General features: G+C 61.2%; 1 protein-coding gene across 2 annotated transcripts; it reads left to right on the forward strand.

Annotated features, from left to right (window-relative positions):
• On the forward strand, window positions 1-27,066 carry WNT4 (Wnt family member 4). 2 transcript variants are annotated; one of them, XM_025447324.3, is made up of 5 exons: window positions 1-147; window positions 14,243-14,478; window positions 23,104-23,235; window positions 23,317-23,459; window positions 24,014-27,066. In XM_025447324.3, the coding sequence occupies exons 1-5, from the start codon at window positions 71-73 to the stop codon at window positions 24,479-24,481; spliced, it is 1,056 nt and encodes a 351-aa protein (XP_025303109.1). In that variant the 5' UTR covers window positions 1-70; the 3' UTR covers window positions 24,482-27,066. The 2 variants fall into 2 exon arrangements, with proteins under 2 accessions (XP_025303109.1, XP_025303110.1); XM_025447325.3 differs by having other exon boundaries at window positions 24,113-27,066.
• Window positions 27,067-27,404: the final 338 nt, after the last annotated feature.

Genomic DNA, 27,404 nt, shown 5'->3' on the forward strand with positions numbered 1-27,404 from the left:
GCCCACCTGCCGCCCCGACGGGAGGCCCCCGCGGCCGCAGCCGCTGCCCGGGCCGGGCGCCCGCGGCACCATGAGCCCCCGCTCGTGCCTGCGGTCGCTGCGCCTCCTGGTCTTCGCCGTCTTCTCGGCCGCCGCGAGCAACTGGCTGTAAGTCGGGCCGGACCGGGCGGGCGGGCGGGCGGGCGGGCGGCGGCCGGTGCCAGGCGGCGCGGGGCAGGGGGCAGGGGGCAGCGGCGCGGGCGCGGGCGGGGGCGCGGGCGGGGGCGCGGGCGGGGGCGCCGGCAGGTGTCTCGCCCGCCCTCGCCCGCCCTCGGCCGCCCTCGCCCTCGCCCTCGCCCTCGCCGTGGCCCGCGCCCGCCCCCGCCCCGGGCCTCCCTGCGGGCACCCCTCCTGTCCGGGTGCGGCTCCCAGCCCGAGGCGGCAGGGGTGGCGGCGGCGTCCGCACCCATGGGCGGCCCGGGGCGCCCGAGAGCGAAGGGGCGCGAGCGCGGGGCGGCGGCCGGGTGGGGTGCGCGGCTCGGGGTGCAGCCCAGGCTCGCTGACAGGTCGCCCGCCTCCGGGAAGGACCGTGCGTCGCGGTGGCAGAGTCATCCCGGGAAGTCCGGGAGCAGCCCCGGAGCGAGCTCCCCGCCGGCGGCGCCCCGCTGCGGGCTGGGCTGGAGGCGTGCAGGGACCTGTTTCTGCTCGGGGGGCGGGAGCCAGGGCTGGAGGGAGGGAAGGGACCGGGACACCGGCCTCGGGGAGCCCGCGGCGGAGCTGGCCGGCCTCACTCTCCGCTCTCCGGGGGAAGGAACTCCGGCCAGCCCTGCAAGGGGACAGCAGCCCACCACCTCCCTGCCTCGTCCCACCTAAGGCGGCAGGGAGGGGTGGTGGCCCTGGTGACCTGCCTGTTTCTCTCTTGCGGGGCCTGGCTCGGGGGACTCCCAGAGGAGGGACAGAAGGTTGGCTGGGACGGGGAAGGGGGGGGGGCGGTCTTAGGTGGAAGGAGGGAGATTCTAGAGGGATGAGCTTTGGTGAGGGGATGAACAGGGAAGCAAGGACACTCTGGAATCCTTCATCCCCCCTCAGGGATGGTGCACCAGGCCCCGCACTTCACCCCGGCCCCAATCCCTTCTGCCCAGAGCTCTGCCCCCATCCGCTGTGGGCAGCCAGTGGGGAGCCAAGCTCCAGTATTGATCTGAAAAGCATGAGGTGGGAAGGGGGATAGCCAACAGTGTAGCTGGGGTTTCCATGGAGACCGCGGGAGAGGAAAAAATTCTCTCTGCATCAAGACTAAAGAACAAATATCTCCCATGAAATTGCCCCGAGTGTCCAATGGCTGTTGCTATGAGGTCATTGCGGCCAGCCGGGGCCCTGCAGGCTGGAAGGAGTGTGTTCGTTGGGGTCAGAGCCACCCAGGGCTTGGGGGACCGAGGTGATGTGGAACGCTCCCAGCTGTTGGGAGAGCGAGCGACTCCAAGGCAGCCCAAAGTGGCTGCAGAGCTTTTGTTTTTCTTGGAGGCTTAATTTGATTAACACTTCAGGGGTAGTGGCAAAGTGTACCGAAAGCTGGGCACCACCCCCCCCACTGCCCCCGCAGGCCATCTTCCTGAGCAAGGACTAGGCCACCTAGCTGAGGAGGGGAGCTGATTTGGATTCAGGGGGTCTGTGGTCCCTGGAGCTGCCCCCTTGAAAGCCTGGGTTCAGAGCCAGGGTCTCCGAAGTGAGCGTGAGCGTCTGGAAGAACAAGAAGCGGGTCTGACCCACCCAATGCCCAGGGCTACAAGAAGGCAGAGAAAGAAGTGGCAGTGCCAAGAGTCTGACCAGGGCCTTCAGGGAAGAGAGTGACATCCACAGTGGAACGTCCTTCAAGGGCATCTAGTGTTTGAGCTCCTACAGATGAGGAAACTGAGGCCCCAGGAGGGGAAGCTACTTGCCCAAACCCAGAGTGGAGAACTGAACCCAAGTGCCGATTCCCAGGCAGTGACATACCCCTGCCCCAAAGTGGTCCCCGAGTCAAGCCAGTATGGCCCAGGTGGTGTCACCACCCACCCTCAGCCACATCCAAGCCCAAAGTCCCAGCCAGGGAGGCAGCCCCGGTTTTGGGTCATGCGAACCACGGGGAATTCCAACAGGTCGGTTCTCGGGCTTGCATCAAGGGGGGCGGGGTGAGGAGGGGCGGCCTGGAGGGAGAAGAGAGGTTGGCAAACCTGTTCTGTGCAGTGGTGATGGTTCAGGTTGCCATGAAGCAGGTCTCTGGATGACCCAGCTCACTCCTGCTCCACCCCGGGCCCCGAGCCAAGGGTCTCTGCCCCGCCCAAGGCAGGAAGAATAAGGGGCTTCCTGGGACCCCTACCAAACCAGAGAGGCCGTGATGGAGAAGAGAGCTCTGGGCACATTCCAAGACCGGGTTGTTTGCCTTGTATTTATTAGCCACCTCCATCCCTTCAACAGGGACTGAGCCAGCTCGGGGGGTGGGGGGACTCAGCATCGTAGCCCGGCCTCCAAGGACCTTGGGGTCTGGAAAGACAGGATAAAAGCAAAACCACGAGTGGGTGGAACGGTGCGCATGCTACTGCCGTCAGAGGAAGGGGTCAGCGAGAGCCGGAGCGGTCACAGAGGGGACTTGGCCTGAAGGTAGCAGAATCGTGACGATACTAGTAAATACTATTACACTAGCTCCCACTGTACTATCTAAATCCTGACAGCATCTGAATCCCATTCCACAGATGGGAAGATTGGGGATCACAGAGGTCTTTGCCCAAAGTCACCCAGCTGGTGAATGGCAGGGGCATCTGACCCGAAAGCTGCCCCTAGAAGGAAAAGCTCTGGGCAGGCAGATGTCCCTCCAGGCATGGTGGCTGGCACTATCTTTTCACGTGTGAGTCACCATGGAGGTCTGGCCCCAAGAGGAAGGCTGGTAGTGCTCTCAGAGGGGCCAGGCCGGGGTGTCCATTCCCCTTCCAGTACCTGGAGTCAGGCTTCCGTCCAGGGTCGGCTGGCTGGCTGGTTGCAAGAGACGGTGCTGCCTGTTGTCTCAGAAGGGCGGGTGGCCTGGCGGGGGAGGCCAGGTGTCCCGCTGCGTGCAGCTGTTGGGCAGGACAGAGCCTGGAGCTGGGAAGGCTCCACCGCCCGAGGCCTGGGCAAGCCCAGAGAAGCTGGAAGCTGTCGATTAGACTTGCGTCTAGCACCCCGGGCGAGCTGACAGCTTGTGGCAGCTCCCACCACCGACGGAGGGATGGATGGATGAAAACAGGCCACCGGTGGAGGGCCTGGCTCTGCCACAGATGGGCTCAGAAATGGCCCTGAACGCTCCCTCCGACACAGGTTGTGCTGAGAGCTGAGAGGCTGAGGTTCCAGTCCCTGCTCTGCGCCCCCACCCCGCCCCCCAGCTGGCTGGTTCTGGGTGAGCCTCTTCTGCCCCCTGGGCCACAGCCCTCAGCAGATTGCTCTGAAATCCGCATGGAAGGCCTGGGAAGGGTCAGGGAATAGGTGAGCCAAGATTTCCTTATTGTGGATTTGCTGAAGAAGGCAGTGGTGCACTGAGCGGGGGCCCCAGCAGAGGCCCACTAGACGAGGGTGGGGAGCCCATCCTGCACTCGGAGATAGTCCGGGACGGTGCCTAAGAAGCAGGTCTCTGAGACAGCCCGCGGTTCCATCCCAGGTCCGCCACTGACCAGCTGAGTGACCACGGACAGGTTACTTAACCTCTCTGGGCCTCAGGTTCTTCATCTGTTTCAGTGGCGCCCAACCGTGGGCAGTTGTGAGGCAAGTGCAAGCCCTTGCACACAGCACGCCGAGCACGGTGCCGGGCACGCTGATGGAAACAGCAGCCGTGGCTGCTGCTGGAAGCTGAGGGTCTCTGCGATGGGGGAGTCGTGTCCTTGTTTATAGGGATGGTGGAAAGAATGGGCCTTCAGGCCACTGCTCCCAGGTCTTGTTTACCCCAAACCGTTCTATCGGGAGCCTGTACTCTTACACAGGTCACATAAGTAGGATTGGAGGCAGCCACCCGCCCTGCTCTTCAACCGGGGCCCCCACCAGAGCCTCACAGAGCCAGAGAGGTCCAGCCTGGCGAATCCTGGTAGCCAGGGGACTTGAGTCTGGGGGCACCCCTCAGGGTGGCTGGAGGGTGAAATCTCACCCTCACGGGATCTGACTCCCTGCAGGTGTGTGTCTCAGGTCCAAGCTCCTGTGTGCCTACTTGACCAGCAAGGGGGGCAGAGGGAATGACTCCTTTGACCATGGGAGCCCCACAGGTAAAGGTGTGGCCCATCTCCTCCCAGAAAGTGTCCCCCAATCCCCAGCTACAAAGGATCTCTCCTTCCCTTCTAAACAGTAAACTCCACTCCTAGGAGCTCCTTCCCTGGCTCTGGACATTGGATCATTTGCGAACACGTCCGCAGCCCTTTATAGTTTACACCAGAGTCTCCTAAATCGTTCCATTGATATTTGGGGCCTGTCCTGTGCATTGAAGAACATTCAGCAGCATCCCTGGCTTCTACCTGTTAGATGCCAGTAGCAAGCCGGGGGCTCTAGACATAGCCAAATGTCCCTCGGGGGTGGGCGGGGGGTGGGGTGAAGAGCTCCCCTCGTTGAGATTCAGTGGTTTACAAAGCACTTTCATGCCCATGACCCTATGAGAACCACATCACTTCTCCCCACTTTGGGGGGAAGGAGTCTGTATTCTTTTTAGCCCCACTTCAGAGGCCCAGAGGTACAGTGACTTCCCCAAGGACATTCTGCAAGTCAGAAGCAGGACTTGAACTTGACTTGTACTCACATGTCCCACATCTCCTGGTTTCTATCCCCCGCGTATGGGACTGTTTCGTATTATGTGTAACTACAGTTCAGGAGCGTGGCTCGTTCTTCTACAAGGTTATAAACCCCTGAAGGCCACGGCTGTGGCACAAACGGCTCTCAACGTCTCCTAGTGCCTGGCATGTGTCTGGCATGTAGTAAGTGCTCAGTCAGTATCTGATGGATAAAGGGAAGAGGGGCTTGTTCCCTCCAGAAGGCTTTAAGTTTTTGTCAAAGGGTGCCCTATCTTAGAGACCTTGAATAGTAGGGAAGCTCCGCTCTACCGCTCTGAGTCTCAGGTGATGATAAGACAGGCCAAATGGGTGTCAGGAAGTGTGGCTGTCACCCGCAGGGCTGCTGCTCTGACCCTCAGCTCCCCTGCCAGGGCGCACCCCCTGGAGCCCGGCTAAGCCCTTCCCCCCCCCACCACCCTCCGCGGCAGGGCCCCGAGACCAGGCTCTGCCCGAGGGGTTTACTCAAGCGGCAGTAACCACCCAGCTGTCTGCTATGGCTTGACTTTCTTCCCTCAGCCCTGGATTAGCAATTGAGCAACTCAGCAAGCATCTGACAAGACAGTGTTCCCCAAACCTGTTGAAACTCGCCCAACTCGGGCCCTGTGGGTGCGTTTGCAAAGCTGAGCATTTACGCCAAGCCTCTTTTTCTTGTTCCTCCCCCTGGGAAGAAGGGCTTGGCCGGAGCCAAGTGGGCACAGGGTTGGCCTGGGAGCCACGGAAGCGAGTGACAGCCGCCCGCCACTGTCCCCCCATTCCGGTCACCCCCACTGCAGACGAGCTCGGCAGAGCTCAGCAAGCTCAGCTGGAAGGCGAAGCTGGGACCCCATGGTTGCAGTCCAGATGTCCACACGAGTTGCCAGCTTTTATCTCTGAGTCCCGAACTACATCTTCTGTGATTCAGCCAAACCCAGGAGAAGGCTCGCTCCCTGCCGTGACCCCACCAGCTCCCCCTTTCCCCATCCAAACCCCTCTCCGCCTCCCCCATCTCCTGGCAAACTTGAAACCAAACTATGTTCTAAAAGTTCCCCTGACCAAGTCATGAACCCTGCCGTGGACGGGACCTGGTCTGAGCAGAGAGGGGAGGAAGGTGGGTAGGAGGAGGGAGGGATGTGCTCAGAGAGGAAGGAGCCTCCCAACAGCTCGCCGCTCACGCTCACAAGGGAGCTTTGGAGAGGCCCATTAGAAGCTGTGGGAAATTTCCAGGGCAACTCCAGGGGCCTCTTCCTGCTGTGACTCCTGGATGGTCCTTTCCGATCCTATTTCGCACTCGGGTCACACACAGGACCTATCATGGTACGACTGGTCGAAACTTCCCCGAGGGCTGGCGGCAGCAGGGTATTCCTCTTGCATCAGGGATGCCCAGCAGTCCTGGGACCCAGGCACAGAGGACTGGTCGCAGCCCCTGTGACTGTCAGAGTTCGAGGGGTCCCCACAGATTGTCCGTTCAGCCCCTTCCAGCAACAGTGAACCCCCAAGCAGGGGCATGCCCAGTAAGCCCCGTTCAATCCTGTCAGATGCTCACTTGTGGAGACTACGCCACCAGGCACTGTGCTAGGCACGTGGGGTCGCAGCACATTAGTGCTAGGGCTGGAGCTCCATCCCAGGTCTCCTGGCGGTCTTCCCAGGGCTCTCCCTGCAGCCCACACCCTCGCCAGTCATCCTCTGGGGGAGGTTAGGAGCAATGGAGCAAGGAAGGAGCCCAAGTTGTCCTGGCTGCCTCGTTGGGATGGGGGTGCGAGTTTGACCACAGGATCTCCCAGAACGGGGCCTTCAGAAGGGATCCACCAAAGCCAAGGAACCCACTAGAAAGCCAGCACCCGCCCTGGACAGCCCAGCTGGGGTTTTACCCGCCCTCCGAGCTCCCCCGGCTCCCGCCCCCCGAGCTCCCTCGCAGAGCTCGGGAGGACAGTTCAACAGTTCAGCGGCTCTCCGGGACAAGAGTTGGGTGGGTCTTTGCAAGGGAGAAGCTCTCCGCTGCCACATGAGGGGGCAAGGCAAGGTCAGGAAGTGCCCTCAGTGTGACACTCACTCACCCCCACAGTCACACCTGCCCCGCGGAGAGAAGGAAAAGTCCTACATCCTGGCCCAGCTCTGGGGCCCTCCAGGCTCGGGTCCGAGTGGCTACGTCCTGGGTGTGTCGGCCACCCGCTCCCCAGGAACACACGCTACGAGATGGGATGTGGAATGGGGGCTCCCGCGCAGGAGGTGGGGGCACGGAGCCCTCGGGAATGCCATGTAGAGAGCTGGGGTGTGGCGGGGTGGGAAGTAATGGAAACTGGAAGCAAAAAGGACCCCAAAAAATGGGGTTGCTGAGGCTTCTGAGGATGGGGAGCCAAGGAAGCCAGGAATCCCAGGAGACAGAGAGAAGGGGAATCGTGCCCTGAGCTACAGGAGTGAGGGTTGGGCTCCAGGAAAGGCCATCGTTCCCCTGAACCTCCGAGGAAAGGGACTTGGGACCTGACCTGAGCATCGAGGACTCCCGAGTTCCACCAAGGCTGGGGAGAAGGTGGAGGGAGGCTGCACCCACCACCCCACAACCGCTGTGTCTCCAAGGCTGGCCCCTCCTCACCGGCTGCCCCACTGGGGGCTTCGGGCCACTGGCAGCAACTCCTTCCACAGCCCCAGAAGCTGCCGAGACCACAGGCCAAACGCCGTCCAGGCAGCCCCACTGAGACCCCTCGCTCCCCAGTAGCCCTGGCACCTGAGAGCGGTATAGACGCCTTTGCTGGGGTGCAGGAAAGCCCTGGGACCCCGACCCACTCATCAGTGAAAGAATGGAGCCACCTTCCTCAAATCACTGTCACTGCCGAACCGTCATGCCCCGGGCACCCTGGGCCATCCTCAGAGTCTGATCCGCCAGCCCAGGCTTAGGAGCCAGAATGATCTAGGTGCTGACCACCCCTGACTGGCTGCACGGCCTTGAGCTCGTGCCTCCCGGAACCTCATCTCTAAAATGGAGGGGATGACACCCTCCTGGCCAACCCTGCATGGCTGCAGCAAGGATATAGTCAAGCATGTGACTTGCTTGAAGAGCACAGGTGACAAGGGACGGAAGGTCCCTCCCGTCCAGCCAATCTCATCCCACAAAGGGCTCCCAAGTCCCCCGGGGCACACTGAGCCTGTTCTGGGCCCCACTGTCCCTGGTCTCCTCACCCCAGTGTCCCAGCCTCTGATCCCCTAACAGCCCTCCCCTCCGTCCTACCTCTCAGACTCCTGGTCCCTGGAGGGTCCATCCGATGGGCCCGAGTCACTGGCACACATCCTCTTGCTGCACATGCTCCATCTGGAGATTCCGTCCAGTTGGGGGGGAGGCTGAAGTGACCCACCGCTCCCAGCAGGAGTGTGTCCTTCCCTCAGGCTGGAGAACCCAGGTCTGAAAGAGTAGAAGGAGCCAAAGAAGACCAATGAGCAGGATGGTCTGCGGTCCAGCAGAGGGCCCAGCTCAAGGCAACAGGAAGGGGCCTGGAGGCGGCGGTGCTGATGGTGACGATGATGATGGCGTAAACATCTTAATGAAGGCCATAATGATATGATATAACGTAATAAGGCGGCCGAGAGGGGGGCAGTGTCTACTGTGTGACCCTTTAATCCACTTAAGCCTCCCGAGGCAAGCCCTATTGTTTTCCCCATTCTACGGATGAAGACCCCGAGGCTCGGAGATGCTCACTAATTTGCCTTTGGGAACTCAGAGCCGGGATTCTGCCCCAGTCGGCCGTCTCTCCCTTGCACAGTGCGCCACACTGTGGGCCGTACGAAAGGACAGGTCTCCGGGACAGGACCACGTCGGGGAGTGGGCAGCAGGGCTCGGAGACTGTGGGGGGACAGAAGCACCCGAAGGCCCGAGCACAGTTGAGGGGCGCGGTGAGGACCTGGGAAGCCAGGCTCCGCTGCCCCCGGGGAGAGGGCGGTCCTGGGTGGGGTCTGCGGCTCGGGTGCTTCACCCGGCAGGGTCTCGCCGGGCGGCTCGCTGTTGGGCAGGCTCTCGGGCTCCTTCCGGCTCCTCCTCCCACCGGCTTGGCCTCCTTCCTCCCTGGTGTCCCAGGCACTGCCACTCCTGAGGAGGCTCTAAATGTGGCCCAGGCAGGCAGGGAGGCCAGAGGGAGGGGGCAGAGAGGCCTGGGCTGGCGTCCCAGCCCCCACCTGGACACCCGCGGGGCCGGGACCCACGACACTGATCTGCTTGGCCTCCCAAACGCTCCAGCTATTTCCCGTCCCCTCTGCTCTGGACGCGCAGAGTAAGAGCCGGAGAGGAGTCGGAGAGGTGCGGATTTTCCTCTAGGAATTTGTATATTTTTTTTAAAAAGCAAGCAAACCTGGAAAAGCTTGGGACAAGCCCAGCTAATTTTAGTTTCTAATGAAAACAGCAGGTGGCCGAGAGGATCTGATCTCCCTGGCAGGGCCAGGGCCCTCCAGCCTTGCATGCAGGCTGCGCACACGGGCCGGCGGGGAGGGCCTCCTGGGAGGAGCCTGCAGGACCTGCAGCCCCCCGTTTGAGGAAATGGGGGCACGGGCTGCCTGGCAGCGGCAGCCGGGGCGGCCCGGGCTGCCAGGGTAACCTGATCGATGGCAGGGCTGTGGCTAGAGTTCGGGGGGGGGGGGGGGGGCAGCAGGTGGCAAATTGCTACGCCTGTCCTCAGCAGGGGCAGGAAGGAGCCTGGGCTGGGGCAAGGCGACCAGAACGGGGGAAGAAGCAGAGATGGTCGGGGCCCTCCGCAGGCCTGGCCAGCCCAGCCCAGTGACAGCCAACACAGCGCGCCCGGGAGGCGCTGTCTCCCCAGAGTGGCTTGTGCAGCCAACACTGGAGCCCGGCCCGGCCCCGGGGTCATGGAGTGGCACATGTATCTCTGGGGAGAAAGCAGGGCCACCTTAGGGTGCGGGGAGGGGCTTTCCGAGGCCCCCAGGGCCAGAGGGCCAACCCCTCACGGTCTCCGAGCGCTCAGCAGGCTGATAGGCAAGGGCAGCCCCCACCCTATTCCTCACCCCTGCCCCTCCCTACCCTGGGGGCCCTGCCAGGAGGCGACAGACCCTCCATCCGCCGCAGGCATCTACCCAACGCCTTCTGTGTGCCATGTGCCGTGCCAGGCACGGAGGAGGCCACGCTGGACGGGCCGCTCAAGGCACTGTCAGCCCCCGCAGCCGTCAAACAGGGCGAGACCGAGTTCCCGGTCACTCACTGGCTGCGTGACTTGGGGCGAGTCACTCCACCTCTCTGGGCCTCGGTTTGCTCCTCTGTAAAATGAGGCCAGGCCCCCAAACCAGACACCAGAACAGGCAAGCCATCCGGGCAAGGACCTGTAATGGGACCTGGGGTCCCCACTCTCTCCACGCCATCCCCAGCTGCGTGTCCAGCCACAGCAGCCACCCCTTCCCAGGCAAGACCCTGGGATCTGGGAGTGTCGGGGTGGGGTGGAGCTGTGCCCCCCGGGGCACGGAAGGGGACAGCTGTTGAGCCAGATGAAGCAGGGGCTGGGGGGTGGCACTGGTGCCAGCCGTAGGGGCAGGCACGCTCCTCAGCGGAAGAGGGTTCTCAGCTTCTTCCTGGAAGCTGTCCCAGTGACTCACGGCCATGGCAGCCCAGCAGCTCACCCCTAAAGCCCTACTACTGTTATTTCAGGCTGCCTCCCCTCATTGAGTCTGAACCTAGGAGAGAGGGGTGGGCAGCTCCTCCGGTCTACCTCATTTCTCATTTAACCGTAGGGGCTCCGTGTATCCGCCTGGCCAGGCCCCCGCCCCCGGTCCCCGTCTGTAGGAGGAGGACTGCCACTCTGACAGTGGGAACGGCCACACAGACCTACCAGTTTACTGTCCCCACCAGGAGACAGGCTCCAAGTGGATGGGGATTTGCCCAAGGTCACACTGTGGGCTGGTGGCTCAGCCAGGCCTCCCCAGCCTGCTGTCCCTACCCAGAGAACCCCCGCCCTTGAACAGCTCCCTTCACCAGGAGCCGGGAGCCCGGACATCCTGACCCGGCCCCTTGGCTGGACGCAGAGGGAGCAGGGGCTGAGATGGGTAGTCAGCTCTGTGCCCCCATGTCATTCGGGGGATAGGGGCCCCCACCCTTATCCAAGAGGCCAGGCCTGGGCCTGAGCAGGAAAGGACCCAACGTGAGACCCAACTCCTTGTGCCCTCGCTGGCTCGCTGCCTCCCAAACGTGGACCTGGCCCCCGGCCAGTAGCTGGGCTCTTGGCGCCCCCTGCAGGCCGAGAGCACCTGGTGGGACGAGCTCCGCAGGGGACCCCCTTTCCCCAGCTGGCCCAGGCAAGGGAAGCACCCAGACAGGGTTGAGGAGCCAAGTGTGCGCCCTCCCCTTCCGGATGCACCTTAACCATCCCCCCCACCCCCGGCACTTGTCTCCCCTCTAGGAGGCTCAGGCTCCTGCCCCGACCCTACGGGTCTCTGTGCATCCCCTAGGCAGGACCTGGTAGAGACGACAGGGAGGTCCCCCAGGAGGCAGGGAACATGGGGGAGGAAGGGAAGGCCGGGCCGACTCAGCCCAAGACCACCCACCTCCTACTCAGCCGTGCTGCCGGGGAAGGGGGGTCCTCACGGTTACAGCAACCTGCGGCGTGCCCGGCTGAGCCCAGCTGCACCAGCCGCATCAGATCACCTTGATTTCTCACAGCAGCCCTCCGGGATAGGATCCATTATCTCCACTTCGGATAAAGAAAGCTAGACTCAGACCCCACAGCTGGGGGTGGGGGGTGGCTGATGCGACCGTGAGGAGGGAAGTGGGTCCCGGGTTCAGATCTCCCTCGGGTGCAGGCGGAGACGCCGCCGTGGTTAGCCAAGAGCTTCCCCTGCAGTGCTCTCCCGTGCCAGTCTCGCTTCACAGATGCTCCTGGGAATGTGTGAAAAGCCCAGATGCCCACCCAGCCCCGCCTGGAGGGAGGCCCAGGCACCTGCGCTTTCGGCAAACCCCGCACATGTTTCGATGCACAACCAGATTTGAGGACCATCCCTCTGGTCCAACCCACGCACCTGACAAACAGGATCCACCTGCTGCTCACGCACCTCCGGGGGCGGGGAGCCTGTGACCAGCGGGCAGCCCACCGGCTGCACCCGGACCAGCATCCTTAGGTCCCACGAGCCCGCCAACCAGCGGCTTCTGCCCAGGGCGGTCAGTTCTAGTCCTTGGGCCGCTTAGAGCAACAGTGTGTCTGCCAATGGCTTTGAAGTCAGGCAAAACCGAGTCCAAGTTCAAAACCTTTTACTCGCTGGCTGATCTTGTGCACAAGGCAAACTACTTGGCTGCGCCTGTCTGTGCCTCAGTTTCCTCCTGTATAAAATGAGAGCCCATTGGCTTGCTGAGAGACTAAATGCAATAATGTAAGTAAAGTCCTTAGCCCGGTCCTAAGTTCCATTTCCACGGGGCTTTCTGCGGATTTTTCCATCTGCTCTCCATTCATTCACCTCTTTCAGCAAACAGATGGCGAGTTCCTGCCCCACTGCCTCAGACCCCTTGTCAGACCATCTTTCACACACACACAGGACCCCTTTTGCCCTGATGACAGTTCCTTGACTTAGCCAGAAGCAGCGCTAAGCTCCCTGCATTACGGATGAGAAAACCGTGTCCCAGAGAGTGGTGACCTTCCCCTCTGATCCTTCTTTGGACAAGAAATTTCGTGCAGTTTCCCTCATAGATGCAACAGCATCTTCGCCCCTGTGCCCTGGAAAGCACCCTCCCTCCCCCCAGACCAGGGTTCCTGGCCAAGCCCTGGGGGTGTGTGACTGGTTCACTAATAGAGTCAGGGCAGCAGGATGCCCACTCTCTTGTGTTTCCAGCTCCTGAGCAGTGTGACTGAGCCTGAGGGGAGAGCCAGGGTCTGGGTTTCCTCCTGGGAGGTGGTGGGAAGGCCCCTTTCCCTCTCTGTGCTCACCTGTAAAAGGAGGGGTCTGGACCAGACTATGTGTCAGGGAACATTCCCTAAGTGTGCGACTCTCTGTACTCTGTACTCCAGGAATCTGGAAGGCAGCCCCCGACAGCCCTGCCCTGGGAGGGAGCCGATCATCTCCCACGGAACGGGTGGAAGCGGAGGCAGGGAAAGGGGGAGGAGGCGTTCAGAGTCCACTCCTCAGCCCTCCTCCGCCGTTCAGCTGCTACTTGGGCACCTACTAGGCGCACGTGGCCCTGGCCAAGGATGCCAGTGGGGAGCGGGGACAGGCTGAGGGGCAGTGGTTGGAGCACAGTCGTGGGGTTATCGGACCTGGGCTTCAATCGAGATCTGCCCTCACAAGCCAGGTGACCCTGAGCCGGTCCCTCCACATGACCCAAAACACCTGAACCTAGCAGGTGTTCGGTTAATGCATACCTCTTCCCCTTGAGAGGGACCGCTTCTTCCGATGGCCGTTCCCTGGCTCTGCTCCCATCCTGGCGAGCGTTCTTGCGTCTTGCTCCCAGCTCCCTCGCCTCCTGGCCCAGACCACAGTGTCCGTCCTCCGGTGCCGCAGAGCCCGCCCGGGCCCCTCAACCTGCCACGGAGGAGGACAGGCAGGAGGAAGGGCCTCGGGGCTTGAAGAGGGCTGCAGGTCAGCCTTGGCACCTGCTATCTGTGTCACCTTGGTCCTGGCACCCTCTTAGCCTTCATTTTGGAATCCATAAAATGGGCCTAATAATTATGACCTCATAGACTGGGGCCGAGGCTGCAGCAGGAAGCAGGGACTGCCGCTGTGCAGGGCACATGGTGGGTGTTCAGTGAACGGTAGTGCTGTCTCCTGCCCTCCCCCGAGATGGACGCTCTGGAGCCCCCTTCTCCCCATAGGCCTGGTCCCCGGCACCCTGACAGATGACCTAGTTTGGGATCCTCACCACAACCCCATGGCACCGTTGCCCCATCTCCAGGCTGTAAAAACTCAAGGGGCTGAGGGAAGAGCACGGCACACTTGGTCTTTGAAGCCCTCCTCCCCTGCCACCATCCTTGCGCTGGCCCGAGTCCCCCAGCTGCACAGCCCTGGTGCTGGCCTCCATCTGGCACCCCGAGATGTGGCTGGCAGTGGCTTGGTCTTGCAGCCAGAAGGTGGGCTTAGGTCACTGGGGCCCTTGCCTGGTGGGGCAGGGTAGTGGGGAGACACAGGGCAGTGGTTGTGGCCTCCCAGCCAGAGGGACAGGAAGGGGCCAGAGCCCAGGGCCCAGATCTGAGGTAGCATCAGGGCACGGACACCAGTGCAGCACCCCCGGCCAGGAGGGGTCCCATGGGGGCTCCGTCCGTGTCCCTCCCGGGGCTTGGCCTGCTTTGGCTGGGGAAGAGGCTTTCCTATGCAAGACGGTGCTTCCCCCTCTGGTCCCAAGAGCCAGGCAAGGGGGTCTGTCCCTGGCTCCAGGAGTCATAGCCGGGACCCGTCAGCGGGATGAGGCGGTTCCCAGAGCCATGGGCTGGGCACAGCCTGCGCCTGGCAGTGGAAGGAGGAGGAAGGAGCACTGCACGGCGTTCCACCCCCCGCCCTCTCCCCAGGTACCTGGCCAAGCTGTCCTCGGTGGGGAGCATCTCGGAAGAGGAGACGTGCGAGAAGCTCAAGGGCCTGATCCAGAGGCAGGTGCAGATGTGTAAGCGGAACCTGGAGGTGATGGACTCGGTGCGCCGGGGCGCCCAGCTGGCCATCGAGGAGTGCCAGTACCAGTTCCGGAACCGGCGCTGGAACTGCTCCACGCTCGACTCCCTGCCCGTCTTCGGCAAGGTGGTGACGCAAGGTGAGGGAGGGGCTCGGGGGCGCTGGGGGGGGTGCATCTCCCGGGCAGGGGCGTCGGGAGCCGCCTGTCATTCAGGGAGCTAAAGGCCAGGGTGCACGGGAGCAGGGGAGGCGGGCGGGGGGCGCGAGCCCGGCCGAGGGGGCCGCTCCTGGTGTGGGCGGCGCGCCGTGGGCCGCAGCGCTTCGGTCCCCGTTCTCCAGAGGAAAGAACTGAGGCTCAGGCGGGGGACAGGACAGCCTGGCCCAGAGTCCCTCGCAGGGTGAACCCGGGCTCCAGCGCCGCCCCAGCCCCATGCTGCTGTGTGACCTCAACCCTTGGCCTCCTGGGCGAGCCCACCTGCGTCTGTACCCTGGCGGGCCATGTGGACGGCCTCCCCATGCCCAGCTCCGAGGCCGAGGAAGAGCAGCACCTGCTCTGTCCTCCTGGGATCAGTCAAGTCAAGCCCAGGAGGGGCAGAGGCCTCTACACCAGCAGCGCAGACTGGGGACCAGACACGGTTTTACGTAAACACCGACTCCCCCGGCCCTTGCGATAGGCGTTCACGGTGCAGATGAAGACACTGAGGCACGTGGAGGTTAAGTAACTTGCCCGAGGTCACAGGACGAGCAAGCCGCAGAGCCAGGGCTGGAGCCCGTGCCGTCCAGCTCCAGGGTCTTGCTCTTGCCCACAGCGAGAAGATGCGGTGACGGAGGGGACGTGGGAGCCTGGGGAACACAGGGGACACGCCTCCCTGGCCAGGCCGGTGCTCAGAGAACGCTGGCCTGAGGAGTTGGGCCTCCGCTGCGATGAGAAACATGAGAAGGCATTAAGCCAGAGGAAGGTGGGCAGGGCAGAGGGAACGTTCCATGCAACTGGAAGGCTCCTTGAGAGGTCACTGGGCCAAGCTGCTGCCCTCGAGGAAGGGCTGCCACCAGCTGCCTCTGTTTCTACTTCCTGAGCGTGAAACCGACACTCCGGAGCCACTCCCGGTCGCCGGGGCCCTTTGACCCGCGAGGCGGCGGGAGGGCACAGCCTGGGCCAACCTTTGTCTTGGCACCTGCGGTCCCGGACGGCCAGGGCTGCCGGGCTCGTGGCAGAGCGTTCGGATGTTGTCGGGAACCAACTGTGATCGAAATTTGGAAGCAATTCTCCTGGAAGCTGGCAGAGACCAAAAAGGCAGCATCGGGCTTGCCGTGACCGGATGTCGCTGCTCCGGAGAAGCAGCGGAGACCCAGTGAGGAGCCGCGTCGAGGAGGGTCTTCCCGGGACGACGGTGCGCGGCCGGGCCCTGGGGCCACCGCCTGGGGAGGCCCAAATACTAGGCTCGTGTGCAGCGGGTGCTTGGAGCCGTAGGTGCACTGGTGGCCGGATCGTCAGGGTTCCCGTGTGCCAGGCCCCGTGCCTTTGCACGTGCTGTTTGTTGCCTCCACCCCAAAAACTCACCCCCCTTTCTCTGCCAGCTCAGCGCTCCCCTCCCCGCTGTGCCTTCCCAGCTCTTACACCCTGGCGGTTGCTTTTTCCTCTGGGCTCTGAAGCTCTTTGCTCATGCTGGGGTAGGGTGGTTTGGGTTTTTTTTTTTGCTTTTTGTGTTTTTTTTGGTTTTTTTTTTCCGGTGTTTTTTTGTTTTGATATAATTTCAAGCTTACCGGGAAAAATTACAAAGTTTTTTTCCCCACCTCTAAATGATGGATTTACTTTTCTTTTTCTATTGAGGTATAATCGACACACAACATTACATTCAAGTGTGCAACGTAACGACTCCACGTTTGTATATATTATGATCACCACACACAGTTACACGTTTTTATTCCTTTTTTTTTCACATTTTTTTTTTCTTGTGACGAGAGCTTTTAAGACCTACTCTCATAGCAACTTTCACATCTGCAACATGGGATTATTAGCCGTAGTCACCACGCTGTACCTGACATCCTCAGGAGCTACTATTGTGTAACTGGAAGTTTGTACCTTCTGACCCCGTCCCCCAGCCCCCACCCGTCTCCCCGACCTCCTCACCCCTGCTTTGGCAACCACCAGCCTGTTCTCTGTATGTGTGAGCTTGGTTTTTCCTAAGGGGAATTCCCATAATACTCTTTCCCTAGATTCACCAAGTGTTCACATTTTAACCCACCTGCCTTATCAAATTCTCTCTTTCTCAACCTCTCTCCCTGCCCCTTAGTACACCTCACACACACACACACACACACACACACACGTCTAAACCATTTGTGTTCACACACCTTCCATTACACCTTTTATTTATTTTTATTTTTTGAGCAAAAGAGTGCGTGGGCGCATGCACATGCGCAGTGTCGGGACGGGGCCGAGGGAGAGAGAACCTTCAGTGGTCTCCACGCCCAGCGTGGAGCCCCACCCAGGGCTCGATCTCACGACCCTGTAATCATGAGCTGAAATCAAGAGTCAAATGCTTAGCACTGAGTCACCAGGCACCCCTCATTACACCTTCTAGGCTAAACTGCAATGCCTGTCCCCTCACCCTGCTCCCCGATCCCTGAACCCTGACCCTTCCATGGCCAGGTGTTGTGTCATGCACCTGTTTCCCGGCACACGGCACAGCCTGGCACGGAGGGGACAGCCAGTGGATGTCATCCAGTAACAGAGAGCAAGTCTGGGCAAGGACTCAAAAGGGCGTAGAAGGGGAGGCATGGGGGTCGGTGCTGGCCTGAGGCCGGGGAGGAGCCCCGCGGAGAAGTGCCCTCCTCACCGGTGTTTGCAGCAGGAACCAAAGACGGGCCCATCCCTGGCTCTGCAAGTTTGGGGCAACACTGAATCCTTCCAGGCGTGGCCGAAACCCACTTTGGACTGAAGTCTGAGCGGCTTGCTCGAGCGTCCGGCGCCCCCAGGGCCGAGTCAAGGCACCCACACTCCAGGCCGGCCCCACCAGGCAGACGTCAGGCGTGTCTGGAGGAGGAGTCCGAGCTCTTCTGTTCGTCCATCTCCTCACTCTTGTATTTCTCGTGTTCCTCCCTAGTGAAAGTCCTCTTGGGAGAGTCTTAGTTTGTCTCCACTGAACAAGAGGGGCTTGGCCGGCACAAGGTGCTGCTCTCAGAAGGGCCAAGGGCCGAGGAGGCAGCTGCAGGGACGGGGTGGGGAGGGGGGCGCAGGAGCAGCCGAGACCATGGGTGAGGGGTTGTCACTCTGAGCCGCCGTGTCCTCGCCTGTCAGACGAGCACATAGGGCCTGTCACGAAGGTCCCGTGACACAGTGTGTGGCAGCACTTAGTGTACACCCTGGCCCAAGAAGAGCCGTGCCCATCACCAGCTGCTGTCACTGGGGACAGCCACAGCAGCAGCCAGTCTGGGTAGGCCTTCTTTGAGGCCACCAGCTTTTGGGGTGATGGCAAGGGAGAGCTTGGTTTGGTGCCCACATTCGTGAGCTGCCTGGCTGGGATCGTGGCCTCAGACATTGGAGGAGGCTCAGGAGCCAGGCCATCCTTGGAGAAGAAAAGGAACCCCATTCGTTGACAGCCTCCTGTGCTATCTTGCCCTCAGGACAACTCTGAACATGGGGTGGTGTCCCCCACTTTACTGCCGAAAAGGGAGGCTCAGCAAGTTGAGGGTGGTGATACACCCAACTCCGGGACCTGCCAACTCTTGGCTCTGAGATCTCAGGCAAGGTCCATCCCCTCTCCTAGCCTTAGCATCCTTCCCATAAGGGAACAATTGTGGGGACAATCCCAGGACCCACCTCCTGGGATTCCTGCCAGACAGAGATGGTGCCTCTGAAGGGCTAGTTGGCTCCCCAGGACCCCCGGGCTGATGTTGCCTGAGGTCTCCTAGCCTCCAGCCCTGCACCCCACACCCCCAAGCAGCGGAGGTCACCCTGTTCCTGGCCTACGGAGGGGAGCTTGACGTGAGCTAATGGTGACCGATGAGGACAGCGAGTGACTGAGGGCCAAACTGTGTGCTCTAGGCTGACAATCTAGCAGAAATTTGGAGAGGTTAGCACCCAGGGCACCCAGGAATGGGGGCAGGTGGCAGTTCTTGGCCAAGCAGGGGTTAAGGACCAGATGTGGGATGTCCTCTCTACATCTTAGTCACTGCTTTGTCCCAGAATCTAGAGCAGCACCTGCACATAGTAGGTAACTGATAAATACATGTCGAATGAATAAAAAGGATTTGAGGATAGGAGGGCGAAGCCATAGAGTCTGGCAGAAGTTCAAGGTCACCAAGAGCAGGATATATACGGGCCTCTCGGAGCAGGCCGGCCTGAGCATGGCAGGCGGAGGTGAGAAAGGCACTGCAGACTCCTCTCCTCTTCCCTCCATCTGTGGGTAACGCTGTGTCTCTTCGCATCTTGTTCTGTGATCTTGACAGAGGCCTGTCCCGAGAGAGGGGACTCCATGAGCCCCGAGGCCCTCCAGCCTCTGGCTGCCATGGTAGGGAGGTGATGCAGTGCACTGGTCAAAGCAAAGTGAGGATTCGAACCCAGACCCGCCTTTCCATCCCTTGCATGTCTAACGTCATCTAGACGCCTTCCTTAGTGACTGTGGTAACATCAGCCTGGTTTTAAGATGTGAGGGCTTCTCAGTCCCAGGCTGTGACTTACCAAAACCTCTGCTCTCACCTTGATCCCCAGTACTGGCATCATGGTGAGCCCCATGAGGCTGAGAATGTGCCCTCCTTCTGGGGAACCTCCAGGCCAGCCTTTTGGTGTCATCATTAGTTACAGGTGGGCTGGGGTGGGTTCCCAGAGATCCTCCGTCACCAGGAGTTCCTTGAGGACAAAGTCACCTCAGTAGCCCTAGTGTGTAGCATAGGGCCTGGCTTACAACGGGTGACCAATAAGTGGTGGGGGAGCAAGCAAGGAAGTATCTCTACCCCAAGGAAGCGTTCAGCCCACTAAGTGCCCTACTGACATCTGTTAGCAAATGAATAAAATGGCATTAATCACGACAATAATCACAAAATATGTCTCGAGTGCCCATTATGTGCCAGGGACTTGACTAAGCATGTTCTAGATTTTACCTCATTAGAGTCCCATAACCACCTCTTGGGGTCAGGACTATTAGCCCCATTCTGAGGACAAGAAAACTGAAATCACACATCTAGGAAGTGATAGAGCAAGGAGTAGATCTCAGGCCTGCGGCCTGAGCCCTATCCAGACTCTTTCCCAATAACCCACTCCTGTCTCCGAGGGCTGCTGTGTGTGCAGCCCTGTGCTGGGTGCTGGGGGGCAAAGGAGAAGTATGGGCACAACCTGGCCCCGGGAGCTTCCAGTCTGGCTGCAGAGGACACACAAATACGCAAGACACTGAGAAAATAAAAGCACCTGCGGCCTGATTCTGGTCCTGGGGGCAGGCAGGCCAGCAAGAGCGCCGGCAGCCCTGGGAGGCCCGAGATGCTGGGCAGGAAGTGTGGGGTCTGGCCAGCCTGGGCGGCACTCTCCTCCCCTTGTTCGAGTTGGGACAATGAGGCTCAGAGAGGACGGTCATGCCACTAGTAAGAGTCTTAATTTACTCTTTCCCCTGTCCTACATGGTCTCTCACATCCCAAGAGACTTCCTGGAGGTGGTTTCAAGAAAAGGTGAGCTTTTGCAGCTAAGAGAACAAAGGAAACTGGGAAGGCAGGCTGGGAGCATGAAAGGGGACAGGACGGGGCAATGTCCTTCTGAGGGACCAGTGCCTGTCCTGCCCCATCTCCCAGGGAGATGGAAGCTTTGGAAACTGAGTTATGTTTGAATGGCCCTTCCCCCGGGACATCGGCCTGGTGCCCAGGGGATCACCATGCCCGTGGCTTCTTTTCCAGCCCAACTCAGCATCCGCGGCTTCTCCTCCAAACATTTCTTACCACTCCAGAGTCCCTCCTTCCAACATCTGGGAGAGACATCGCACATGACGTGCTCAGAAGGGTACGGGCCTTGAGTCACACAGGCTTCAGCGCCTGTTCCCACTTAGCTGCTGACAGCCTCACTCCTTCCTCCACAGAGCAGCGCCGGGGAGAGCCGGGTGCTAAGGTTGTCATGAGCCGTGGACAGCGTATGGAAAGGCCCTGGCACTTAGTAGGCCCTCAGAAAGGGTGGTTACTACTGGGCCCACGGGACAGCTCTGAATTCCCAGCCCCAGGCCACCTCAGCATCTCAGAAAAATGGCCCTGAGGTGGGACCCAGAGGACCCACATTGGAGCCAGGGGAGGAGGAAGAAAGGAGCTGGCTGCGGGATGGGCAAATGGCTCTATGGAAGAGGCAGGCGGTGGCCGGGCAGCTGCTGGCACCTTCCAGAATCCTGCCTGACGGCCAGCTCTGATGTCCCAGGAGGACAAAGCCAGGTCTGTCTCCCTGCTGCAGCTGGAACAGTTGAACCCCCGACCAGGGAGCAGCTATCTTGCACGACACGAGGGGCCTCCCGCTGCCTCGTTTGCGGGCGCGCCACCGTCCTCTTCTGTCTCTGTCAGGCACCTCTCTAGCGAGCGAGGCTCCAGCCTGGGCACCCAGGCAGAGGGGAGGAGCCAAGAGGGGCCGCAGCCCTGGAGTCCAAGGGCTGGGACCCGGAGCCAGCTGGAAAAGGCTGACAGGGCCACTGCTGTGGGATTTGAGGGCATGATGGCTTAGCCACACTCCCCAGGTCTTCTGGGGCCTTCTGGGGCCTCCTGGCCGAGCACAGGCCCCCTGCTCGGCATCCCCAGGGAAGAGCCCACAAAAGGGACCGGACTTGGCCCATGGCACATGGCACATGAGATTTCAGGCGGACCAAAGAAAGCCCTTCTTGGCTTCACTCGCTGGTGGGAAGGAGGTGGGAAGAGATCCACTGCACGTGTATTCCTGGGGGCTCCGGGCTCGGTGAGGAGGGCAACGTCAAGGCTGCCTGAGTTCCCATAGTGGTTCCACGACCTCCTGGCTGCGTGTTGTCGGTCCCGTTGCTTCGCCCCTCGGTGCCTCGGGTTCCTCATCTGTAAAACGAGGGTGAAGTCTCACAGGGCTGGTGTGAAGAGTGTGTAAATGATGTAAAGCGCTCAGGCAGGGCCCAGCACAGAGTGAGCGCTCTAGAAGCCTTCGCTCTTGCTATTAGTATTTTCCTTCCAGAACTTCTTCCTTCAGGCCCACTCCCAAGCAGAGAACAACGGAGTGTCCTGTTCCTGAGACCAGGGCAAGAGGGACCTGGAGCCCCCCGGAGATGGACGCTGGGTCTGGGGAATGAGGCAGAGGTCCCCCTGAGCAAACTCGCAGAGAGCCTTGCACACCAGGGCCGCGGCCCTCGGGAGGAGAGGAGCCCAGGGACGGGGAGGACCAGGGGCTGCCTGAAAGCCCAGAGAAACGGAAGTAAGGACCACGCCCGGCCAAGAGCTGGGGCCACCCTACCAGTCCCATCTGCTCTATCTCCCGCCGCCCTTCCCCCTTAGTCTTTGGGGCAAAAGATTTGTGCTGGTTCAGGCCTGGAAATACCAGAAATACCAGAAACTAAAGTCGTCCCTCTTTGGGCGGCCACAGCACAAAACCAACCAACATGATCCTGCTATTAACCTCGATTAACTTGGAGAAGATTCCATCTCAGGCTGTCGAGGCCCCTGTGGCTCCAGCCAAGCCCCCTGATGCTGGCCCAAAATGGCAGAGGGTGGGCAGCAGGGAGCGGCGGGGAGGCTGTAGCCCCAGCTCGAGGGCCGAACCTAGAACAGGGCGTCCTGAGCCATCGGGGCCCGAGCTGCCCCCCACCCCAGGGCTCGGCCTCTGCTGCCTGTCCCACAGACACGGGCACAGAGGAGGTGATTGTTCCCATCTGACCACGGCAACTGCTCCCGGGGGCAGCCAAAAGCCCAGGCCTGGGTGTCACGGTGGTAATTGCCAACCACGAGGCCAAAACCTGCCCCCTCCACTCCTGTGGACACAGACACTGCAGCGAGAGACAGAAGGACAGTCACGGGCACACAGAGGCCCTCACAGGGCCTAGAAGAGGAGCAGGGCCTGTCTGGTCACACACCCAGCCAGCCACACGCACACGCACCCCACACTCACACACACGCGTGCACGCACACACGCCCACTACCACCCACAGCCCCAGAAAGAGGCTCCACAGCAGCTACACCCCGAGGCACAGTTCCTAGGAGGATCAAAACACCCATTCAGGCAGGCGAGGAGGGCAGGCACCAAAATAGAACGGCTGAGAAGTCATGGGGCGGCAGGGGACGCACGGGCAGCAGGGGCGGGGTCTGCGTCCTGGTGGTGTCACTTCCTCGCCGCCGGGCCGCTGGGGCCAAATCCCCTCCCCTCCCCAAGCCCGCCTTCACCGTCTGTGAAACGGGCACAGCGAAGCTCCGCGCAGCAGAGGACACCCTCTCCCCAGCACTGGCCGTTGCTCCCCTGAGGTATCGGGGAGCAAGACGGCCTCAGCGGGAGGGCAGGGCCGCGGCACGCAGGGCCCTGCAGTCTTGGCGGCTCAGGTCACCCGTCGGGCGATGGCCCGACTCCCGTACTGGGAGCAGGGGACGCGGGGCCGTGTCGGGTGGGCCGGGGGGTGCATCTGTAGGGTGCGGCGCTCACCCCACGGACGCTCCGGGCTGAGCCATGTGCACCCGCGCGTGTAAGCGGCGGCTCAGAGCACCTCCTGGCCCCGGGGGCCCCCACGTACCACGGCTCGCGGAGGGGGAGCGGCCCGAGCACTGGGACCCAGCCCTGCCCTCCCTCTGCCTCCCACAGGGACTCGGGAGGCGGCCTTCGTGTACGCCATCTCTTCAGCAGGTGTGGCCTTCGCCGTGACGCGGGCGTGCAGCAGCGGGGAGCTGGAGAAGTGCGGCTGTGACCGGACGGTGCACGGGGTCAGCCCGCAGGGTAAGCGTGGCAGGAGGGGGCGTGCGTGGCAGGCGGGGCCGGGCCGCCCTCCCTCACAGCGGCCACTGTGCACCCCCGCAGGCTTCCAGTGGTCGGGGTGCTCGGACAACATCGCCTACGGCGTGGCCTTCTCCCAGTCCTTCGTGGACGTGCGCGAGAGAAGCAAGGGGGCCTCGTCCAGCCGCGCCCTCATGAACCTCCACAACAACGAGGCCGGCAGGAAGGTAGTGCAGCACGTCCCCTGCCACCTCACCACCGGGCGGGGTGGGCTCGGCGGGGTCCCCGGCACGTCCCTCCCCCGGCGCGCCACGCAGAAAATGTTCGGGCTCCTGCGGGCCAGCGGGCTACGGGGCGGCCAGGCGAGCAGGTGTCACAACAGCGTGTGGCCCCCGACACGCACCCACGAGGATATGTACACGCACACACCCTTCCTAAGTAGCAGGGCTAGGACGTGAGGCACGTGCCTCCCCCGACGCCACGTGCCTTCTCCTCCCGGATGCAGCAGCCCTGCTGGCCCCCTCCCGTCACTCCCCCGCTGCTTCCCCTAACAGTGCCCTCTGAAGCGTTTCCCCTCCCTCCACCCCAAGTGCCCCGAGGACAGGGACAGGGTCTTCAAGTCCCCAACACAGCTCACCGCCCACCCCAGTATACAGCAGGTGCTTAATACAGAGAAGATGCAGGACAGTAAACCGTTCTCCAATTCTGCGGCCTCCCCCCACCCCGACCCCCAGCCCCTGCCGCCTCCTGATGGGCCCTCTCCCCTCCCCGTCCCCTGCAGGCTATCCTGACACACATGCGGGTGGAGTGCAAGTGCCACGGGGTGTCGGGCTCCTGTGAGGTAAAGACGTGCTGGCGAGCCGTGCCGCCCTTCCGCCAGGTGGGCCACGCACTGAAGGAGAAGTTCGATGGCGCCACCGAGGTGGAGCCGCGCCGTGTGGGCTCCTCCAGGGCACTGGTGCCACGCAACGCACAGTTCAAGCCGCACACGGACGAGGACCTGGTGTATTTGGAGCCCAGCCCGGACTTCTGCGAGCAGGACATGCGCAGCGGCGTGCTGGGCACGCGGGGCCGCACGTGCAACAAGACGTCCAAGGCCATCGACGGCTGTGAGCTGCTGTGCTGTGGCCGCGGCTTCCACACGGCGCAGGTGGAGCTGGCCGAGCGCTGCAGCTGCAAGTTCCACTGGTGCTGCTTCGTCAAGTGCAGGCAGTGCCAGCGGCTGGTGGAGCTGCACACGTGCCGGTGACTGCGGCAGCCGCGCCACCAACCACCCCGTGGCCCGGGGAGGGCCGGTAATTTAAACAGTCCCCCCGCACCTACCCTGAAAGATACTGGTTGTATTTTTTGTTTTGGTTTGGTTTTTGGGTCCTCATGTTATTTATTGCTGAAACCAGGCAGGTGGCCCCAAGGGCACCAGCAGGGCCTCCCTGAAGCCTGGGCCTTTGTGGCTGCCACTGACCAAAGGGACCTTGCCTGTGCCTCTGGTTGTCCACATGTGGCCACTGCTGACCACTCGGTTGTTACCTGTATCTGTTTTTCTACTCGCAGACTTAAGCTGGGTAACAAGGAGTGTTCGCCACATGCCTACTGACCCTGCCATCTAGGGAAGGAGGTGGCCCTATGGCCAGGGGAAATCGGTGCCATCTTGATGGAAGTTGCACCCCTACACATACACACCTGACCCCTGGCAGCTTCGGCCTTGTAGCCTTGTCTCTCAAGCCCCCTGGAAAGGGAGTGCGCAGATACCAGCCCAAGGGCAGAGGGTTCGCTTCGGCCCTCCATGAGCAGCTGGAGGTTCAGTCTCTGTGGAACCTTCCAGGCAGGAAGAGCAGAGGAGACAAGGGCAAGAGAAGGCTCCAGGCCCACCCCGGAGCCCAGCCCACCCAGCCTCCCCATCACAGAGGGGAAGCCGCCACTCCCCGGGCCCTCCCAGGCAGAAGCACCAGCTGTCATCCTGGATCAGAGGTCCCAGCCGGGCCTTTGCAGGGACACCTCTATGCCTGTCTCCTCATGGTGCTGCTCCTCTGTGAGATAAAGAATGGAATCACACCCATAGAGGAACCGGCCAGTGAAAAGCCCTTTCCCACCCATTACTTCACACACTGAACCAAATTTACTGAGCAAATACTATGTTCTAGGGCCTCTACTGGGGCATCTCAGAGGATGATCACAACAGTCCTGGGACGTGGACAAGACAGAGATGCTTGTGCTCACTCTACAGGAGAGGGGGCAATGCTCAGCCGGGTCCCAGAGCACACTGGCTGCAGAGGCACAGCCAGGGGAGCCCTGCAGCCAAGGCTCCTCCTGGGCACCTTACCCAAAGGCCTGCTTGGGTCCCAGCCTTGGGGAGGGGCACTACCTGGAGGAAGAGGGGCCAGGAAGCAACAGGAGCCAGAGACTACAGGCGAGGCCTAAAGGCCACATGGTTCCAGGGGGCACAACAGGTTCTGCGGGAAGCAGTGGACAGCTAGAGGGCTGATGAAGTGAGGGGGTCAGCAGCTGAGGCACCCCTGCCGCCAGGGACCCTGGGCACAGAGGAAGAGTCTCCCAGATAAAGCAGTGGCAGCCTGGGCCCAGCCCTATGCCCAGCAAACCGGTAGGAGCACAAGGCCAACCTGTGTGAGTAGGACATGCACACAGCAAGGTTCGGCCTGACCCCGCTGCTGCTTCTCAGGAGGGCTCCCAACCTCCAGAGGAGCTCACCGGAGGCCCAGTCTCCAAGCTGCCCCCTTAATGGGGCGCCAGGCTCCTGGTTTGAGATCTTGAGTTCTTAGATCCCCACCGGAGGTTCTCAGACCCCAAGCTCCTGGCTCCAGGGTTCCACGTCTGAATTCAAAGTCCCAGTTTGAGAATACAGGCTCCAGCCTGTAGAAACTCTCCTCCAGGCCTTGCGGTTTGTGCCTCCTGGTGTTGGCTCCCTCACTGAGAGGGTCAACACCCTTGGCCCCCAGCCAAGCTCTCTGCTCAATGTCCATCCACGAAGAAGGCCAAAACCAAGTGAGATGCTGCAGCCACACTGGAATGAGGGGTAATCGTGGGGCGGGCAGGCTCTGATGTGGATGAAAGCTGAGCCCACTAAGTGTCCCCACAGCGGCCCAGCTGGGCTCACTGCTCCTCTGGCAGGCTCTCTTCAGCTGTCTGCTCAGTGCCAGGGAAAATGCTAGCCCTCACTGGCAAAGGCCAGACCCAGACAAAGGAAACAGGGGAGACCCCTCCCCCTGCAGAGACAGGGCAGAGGCACTCTTCCCCAACCCCGGATCCTGTGCCCAGAGCCAGGGGACTGCTAGGTCCAGGTTGGATGCTGGTATTACAGATAGTGCCCCAGAAGAAGTGAGAGGGTCTGTGTCCGCTCACAGGCGTCACCTTTCCACCTGCCTGGAGACTCTCTCAAGGCTGACCATTCTGGGCTTCTGAAGGGTATGACCTGTGTAAAGGAGACTAGATTCTAGGAACCTCTGCCCAACCCTTCTGCTGCCACCACCAGCAACCCAAAGGCCGAAGGGACCCACAGCTGCAGGAAAACGGAGCTTCCTTGGACACACCTACATCCAAAGTGTCCCAAATAAAGAGGTGGAACCAGCACATACCTGACGTAGCCCACCCACTCTAGAAGCTGGCCGGAGGATCCAAGTCCTGCCCGAAACCCTCTCCACTAGTCTCCACAAGACAAAGGTGATGTCCTCTGAGGCCTAGGGCTGGATAAGCCCCAGCTCGGGATGCTGCTACTTCCTTTGCTGCCCTACCCCATCCTCTAATTTTTATACTAGGCCCCTTGCCATTGTGACATCCCCATGAAATAGTCTGATGCACGATAAAATGATTATTTCTTTATCTTGCAATTGTGAAAGTGACTTTGTTTGCAGAAAAGGGAAAAGAGAGACATGGGGAAGGACACAGAAAAAGCAGATAAATAGTTCATATTCTAATACGGGGACTCTCCTGGCCCTCTTTCCTTCTGGGTTTGATCGCCACATGGAAAGGAGCCACCTGCCTCCTGTCTGGAATAATCCCCCTTTACGGCTCTACCTGCACTTCACCAAGCCACAATCAGCTATTTAATCCTTGGTCTGAGCTAAGGCCTCAGAACCCTTGCTGAGTGTTGATACAGAAGAACAAATACAATGACAGAGGAGGGTCTGGTGAAGTGGGTGCCAAGTGAGCAGGTAGGG

Source organism: Canis lupus, chromosome 2, assembly GCF_003254725.2.
Source record: "Canis lupus dingo isolate Sandy chromosome 2, ASM325472v2, whole genome shotgun sequence".
Classification (NCBI taxonomy): Eukaryota; Metazoa; Chordata; class Mammalia; order Carnivora; family Canidae; genus Canis; species Canis lupus.